General features: G+C 34.4%; 1 protein-coding gene across 1 annotated transcript; it reads left to right on the top strand.

Moving 5' to 3' along the window:
* Window positions 1-4666: 4666 nt before the first annotated feature.
* csul (protein arginine N-methyltransferase 5) lies at window positions 4667-6472 on the top strand (the record flags this gene model as incomplete). The annotated part of the gene is made up of 2 exons (XM_089096029.1): window positions 4667-5370; window positions 5702-6472. Coding segments are annotated over 2 exons (1392 nt in total), but the record flags the coding sequence as incomplete, so codon positions are not given.
* Between the last annotated feature and the right edge of the window lie 305 nt (window positions 6473-6777).

The following is a 6777-nucleotide window of genomic DNA, read 5'->3' as shown; positions in this document are numbered from 1 at the left end:
CCGTTCCTTCGGGATCAATTTCTGAACAGCGAACTTCTTCCAATGTTTTTTTTTCTATCACCAAATTCCGCAGTGACAGACCTGAGAGGATAAGTAACTTCAATTTTTTCAGCCGCATCTTCTTCTATTCAGACTCCGATGTTTGTCAAGGATGCACCGGGACGAACTTTCTCAAGAGATTTTTGAGATATTACTTCGATTTCACTACAGCTGTTCGTCTGTATTTATTTCACTCACTCGAAAAAAAAGAAAAGCTCAAACAAATTAAAAAACTTTTATAAGGAAACCTGGCCATAATCTTTTAAGCTTGAAAGGCAATTTCAAAACTATATTCTTCTTTGCTTCTAGCAAGCAATTGGGTACGCTTAAGTTTAGTTCAGTCCAGTTCCATTTTAAGGCACACCTCGAAAGAAAAGAGAGTACAAACCCCCAAAAGTAGTGAGCAAGCTTAAACTTGTAGAGATCGACTGTATAGTAATACAGCTATCTTGTATACATGGTTACGTATAATCCAATATCTCTTAAGACTCACGCGGTTCCTATTTTCCAATCCTGTAGGAAAGACCACTTACCAGGACTGTCCTCTAACTCACAAAAACAAAATCAAATTAGTTAAAAATACAAAAAGTTTGCATGTTAAAAGTACATGTTTACGGCCCTTCAGGATAAAGGTTCCTTCACATTGAATTTCGGCTTTCCGTTCTCCCCTTCACACTGAACTCCGTAAGCCTTCCGTAAGACTCATAACCCTCCGTAAGACCTTACGTTAACGTATCCGTAAGTCCAAACGCAATGCTAGAGGTCTGACGGAAGAAGTTGAAAGTATTTCAACTTCTTACGTTTACGTTTTAGCAAAATGGAACTTAGATGAGAAAATATTTGAGTTTGCAGAAGCTGGAAAAGGTTATATAGCTCAAAGTACCCTGTTTTCAAGGACAAGCAATTTAAACTAAATTCTTTGGAAAGTCTGAGCCAAGTTTTTCATCAGCAGGAAAGAAAGTAGTAAGTATAGACTTTCTTGATTTGTGGGCCTAGGCTAGGATAGGCTATACTTTGATAAATATTGCTAGTTTTTTTTTAATTCTTTTTGGTTTGAGGTTAAAATAAAACCTTTTGTGATACAGTTAATAATTTAAAATGATATTTAGGACATTAGTTTTGTAACTTAACTCAGGATTCAAAATATTCTTTATGAGGTTGAAGCAAGAATAAATTTAGATTAGGATCTAACCTACTTTGGTACATTTAAATGGATAGTTTGATCTAGCTTCTCAACATCCTCTATAATGAAAAAGATTTAGGATCATTGAGAAAAAATAAAGACTAAGTTAATTTCTTTGGCAATTTAGAAGTTTTATAAAGGTTATCTTAGGACCATTAGGGAAGATAAGGTGCACTGTCAGAAACACATGTGATACAGGAAAAGAGCATAAAACAAGGAATCTCATGGTATATTTTAAAGTTTATTAAGCCATTTTCTCCTACAAAGCTGCTGATCTGTAATGCTACCTTGCATTGTATTGCCATTCCCCATGATTGGGTTCACTATGGGCTATTTAAGGCTATTTGTTTTTTCTCAAAATGATAAAACTACAATATTACCCAAGTTTTGATTGGAATAAGTACAAAAATATTACAATCATCAATGATTTGCAAACTTTTGTTTATAACATAGGCAATAGGCTATATATTTTAAATTAATTTTTTTACACCAACGCTTTATTTACACTTGCAGCATGTGAAAATTATATTTATTGAATCCAAAACAGACAGCATATTCACAGTAGGCAACAGCAATTTCCAGTGGTGTTGAAATATATTTGTATGGATTTATTTACACTGATAGATATATCGACTACCAAACATTGCTAAAAATTTAAATGAAGGATAAAACCATTTAGCAAAAAGATTTGAATGACATAGTTGGAAATAATATTTGGTCATTATATCCATGTAATGTGTGATTTTTAAGAACTTTGTCAGAAAGGAAGGAAAACATCATAGAAAAACATGAGCTTTGAAATAAATAAAAAAAAAGAGAATAGTAAATACAATGTCATCATTTACCCAAACACCTGTGTGTGGATATGGTCTTCAAGTAAAAGTTGATTTTGACTAACTTTAGTTGTTCCGAAAGAAACCTTAAAATTTGATACAAACACAACAAATTGTATTGTATTTTAAAGCTTCAAATCAGGACACTGAATATGCATGGTATTTTGGCCCATCACCAACATGTTTTAAGTGACACTCAACTTTGATAAGCAAATGGAAATACAGTAGAGTCTATTGAGCATTTGTGTATTGAGGTATTATAGTAGTAAAGAAATGATATTAATTCAGTTAGTACCCTAACAAATTTTGTATAATTGGGTGTAGGCAAAGTACTTGTTTCAATAAATTTGATTTAAGGCACAGTAAATTTTACTTCTTTTCTAAGTGATCCTTGACTTTCTGTGGTTCAAAAATTCTTTTTTTTGTTGCTCCATAGAATTGATTAGCTATGAAGCTCGTGCTATTCAGGAGAAAAATTCTAAATCTCCTCAATATATTTTATGAATAGGCTGTAATAAAAATTGGGCTATAAAATGAGTTTGGTTAAAGTTTAAAAATTTGAAAATTTAGTAATCATTGTGCTTTTTTCTAGTTAATGAGCTTATGGAAAGAAGGGAGCTTGAGAGCCTGAGAGACCATTACGTCTGCCTAAAGAAAAAAAAGGGAGATCTAGAACTGGATCTGGTGCTAGTATAAGCTTAAAGCCAGAAGACCAAAATTTTTTACAAAGAATGAACTTGCTTTCTGAACATATAATTGAAAGGAATCAAAAGACAAAAGCGAACACTGTTCAAGATGAGAATATATCAGTGGACATTTATTCAGAGTGTGCAGGGGGTGCCCACAATATAACTATGCTGAAGTGAATGATGCTGATTTTATTACCCTTAGTAAAGAAATTCTCATTAACAATCAAACAGATATCCAAACTTCCCAAACTTCTAGTAGGCAACAAATATATGCACCAACAAGCCAAAATAAAACTCATAATAGAACAAAGACAGGGTCTAGAGATCAAGCAGACCTGAAGGAACAGCAAGCAATTGACAAAAAAAAAAAATCAATGAACAGCATGATCTGGAGTAGTACTTTCTACAATCTGTTATCTCATCTGAATAAAGAACCGGATGACTCAAAATTAGAGTTGCAGATGGATATCATGAAGGCAGTTAAAAAATACTTTAATCATTCAGTGTATTTTTAGTTTTATAGACAAACTTAATAAAGCTTTTTTTCTCTATTTAAGGTAAGCATTAAATTATATGAAAAAAATGTCTAGTAGGTCTAAAAAAAATAAATATTCCAGCAATATGAATAATTAATAATAATAACACTAGTGCCAGAGTAAAAACATGATATAAAAAAATACTTTTGACATTTCTATTGCTTTGTTTTGAAATGTAGTAACTGGTTCTAGATTTCTTTGAAAAAAATCTAATAGCTATAATTAGGTGTCTTAATTCTATGGGATATGGTGAAAAACAATGTAAAGAGACGCTTTTTAACATAAAGCCATTAAAAATGTGTAAGAAGACATGCCTGCCATGAAACTGAAACTAAAGAAAAAAAATAAACAGATTTAGTTAAATTTGGAAACTGCCATGCAGAGTCCTTTCCCTTTGCCAGTGTTCACTTCAAGAGGTTAAAAAAAAGCCTGAAGCCCCTCTAAAATGGCATCAGATCAAAATGAAAAGTATACTGATGGAGTTAGTATGGTCAAAAACCTAGAAAAAGGAAATCACAGCCCCCTTCCTTACACAACAAGGGAAACTACTTTTTTGCATGGGTAGCGCTAAAAATTGACGTTGCAGTGTGAAGGGAAGACTTTCGATATGAAGGAACATAAACGTAAGACCCGTAAGATGAAACGTAACAGCCTTAGGACTAAACGTAACGTAAAGTCTTACGTTTTCAATGTGAAGGAACCTTAATTCTTTTTTTTTATCATCTATAATTACAAAGTAAGGCTAGATTTTTAATTATCCCTAATCTTATTATCCTTTCCTCGTTTATCAATTACAAATTATTGAGTGTTTCAGTCGATTTTTTTGAAAGTTTAATCCCCTTTAACAAACTGACGGTCGTTGATCAAATTTTCCCGTAAAAGTAAGATTCTGCCCAGACTTTGGGAGTCTATCCTATCAAATCGTATACATACAACTAGGCCATCTGATGAACTTTCGTGATAAACATCTTTAACAGCCTCAGAATGCGAGACGCGAGGTGGCTGTGACTGCGAAACACTAAAACAAGAGGCGCCACTGAAGACAGACTCTAAGCTTTCTGTTGACTTTAATTGCAATTAAATAAAAAAAACAAGTTTTTTAAACTGAAAGTAAGGAGCGACATTAAAACTTAAAACGAACAGAAATTATTCCGTATATGAAAGGGGCTGTCCCCTCCTCAACGCCTCGCTCTTTACGCTAAAGTTTTTTATTGTTTTAAAAAATAAAGTTGTGAGACAGAGTCAAACTTTAGCGTAAAGAGCGAGGCGTTGAGGAGGGGACAGCCCCTTTCATATACGGAATAATTTCTGTTCGTTTTAAGTTTTAATGTCGCTCCTTACTTTCAGTTTAAAAAACTGGTTTTTTTTATTTAATTTCTGATCGTTTTTGACAATTATGAAGACCAGGAAGAAAAGGCTTGGGAAAATGAAACCTGGCACTGGTGGAATTATTTTCGACAGGTTGCCGATTTTAATAAAAAACTTGGTATTGCCCTTGAGATATCTGAAGATCTACCAAGCCATGCTGCTAGATCTAGATGGCTTGGCAAGCCAATAAAAGCTTTTTTAGTTCCAACTTATTTATTTTTAACAAACAAAAAAGGATATCCTGTTTTATCTAAGCCTCATCAGCAGTGGGTAAAGAACTTATTCCAAATTAAAGTTCAGGGAATCATTACAGGATCTTTGAAACACACTAGTATGAAGCATTACCAGGAGTATATGGAATTTTTATTTAAACAGTCAATTAGTCATGATCCTTTGAAAAAATTTGGTCAAGGGTATGAAGATTATCTGCAATATCCGCTGCAACCACTGATGGATAATTTAGAATCTAACACATATGAGATTTTTGAAAAAGACCCCGTTAAGTATCGGGAGTATCAAAATGCTATTCGACGGGCGTTGCAGGACAAATCTAAAGAAGAAAAATATGATGGTAAAACTCTTGTTGTCACGGTTGTTGGTGCTGGAAGAGGACCTTTAGTCCGTGCTTCCTTGAATGCTGCAGCAGAGGCAGAAGTTGAAATAAAAGAATACGCGGTTGAAAAAAACACGAATGCTGTCATTACTCTCCAACTACAAGAAGAGGAAATTTGGTCAATATATACCAAATCATATTATTGATTTAGGACTAAAGTGAATACACCATTCGATGCCTTTTTTATGCTGATTACGAATATAATAAGCATTTCTATCGGAAATGAATTTCAGCTCCCCCCCCCCATATCTGCCAATTCAGGGTTAGGTTCGGTTGGGTTAGGTTAGGTATAGCCTATATAGGGGGGGGGGGCTGAAATTCATTTCCGATGAATTCATTTCAGAAATGCTTATTATATTCGTAATCAGCATAAAAAAAGGCATCAAATGGTGCATTCACTTTATTTGAAACTCAATAATATGATTTGGTATATATTGACCGGAAATTTGGGGTGATAAAGTTACTGTTGTTTCATGTGATATGCGTGAGTGGAATCCAACTGATATATTATTTTCGGAGCTGCTAGGATCCTTTGGTGATAATGAGCTAAGTCCTGAATGCCTAGATGGGGCGCAAAGATTTCTGAAACCGGATGGCATTAGTATTCCTTGTGATTATACATCATATCTAGCGCCAATACACTCCTCGAAGCTGTACAATGAGGTTCGAAACTGTCGTGAGGTTGATAAGCCACCTCACACCCCTTTTGAAATGCCGTTTGTTGTGCAGCTTCATAACAAAATGGACCTGGCCTCTGCTCAACCACTGTTTAAGTTTGTGCATCCTAACTTATCAACGAACATCGACAACTCTCGCTACAAAATTCTCAAGTTTCAGGTTGAAAGTGATGCCACCCTTCACGGTTTGGCTGGCTACTTTGAATGTACTCTTTACAAAGATGTAATGCTCAGTATAAATCCTGCGACTCATTCAGAAGGAATGTTTTCTTGGTTTCCAATTTTATTTCCAATCAAAATACCGATTCAAGTTCGTAGTGGCGATGTAATTGAAATCCACTTTTGGCGGAAAATATCGAGTACACATGTTTGGTATGAATGGTGTGTTGCTAGCCCATCTATTGTAGCGGTGCATAATCCAAACGGTCGATCTTATTCTATTGGACTCTGAGACTGGAATACTTATTTTATACGAACTTTGATTAAAAAAATAGAAGAAAAAAGAAATGAATGTTTTCATAGTATTTATGGTAGTAGTCTTATTATATAAGATCTCATTCTTTGTATAGCAGGCTATTTTTTTAAGAGTGGCCTACTTGGGAAGTTCACACAGGTTAAACCAATCATGTGTCAAACCAAACGAGGTTTCGAGTTCTGTCAATTTAGAGTTGTCATTGTTTCTGTTGAAAGGATTTTTTTGTATAAATGGGCCAAAAAATAGTTTTTTTTTACCGTCCCTCACTACTGAGAAATCTTTCACCCCCCCCCCCCCCTATCTTGAGTAAGTAGTACCCCACGACAAAAAAAATGAAGTTCCTATCTCTATCGGTCCTATCCTA

The sequence above is a fragment of the Artemia sp. Qi Xiang Cuo genome, chromosome 10 (assembly GCF_049724085.1).
Source record: "Artemia sp. Qi Xiang Cuo chromosome 10, ASM4972408v1, whole genome shotgun sequence".
NCBI classification, from domain to species: domain Eukaryota; kingdom Metazoa; phylum Arthropoda; class Branchiopoda; order Anostraca; family Artemiidae; genus Artemia; species Artemia sp. Qi Xiang Cuo.
Note: the sequence above shows the minus strand (reverse complement) of the source record. Positions and strands in the feature narration are given on the sequence as shown.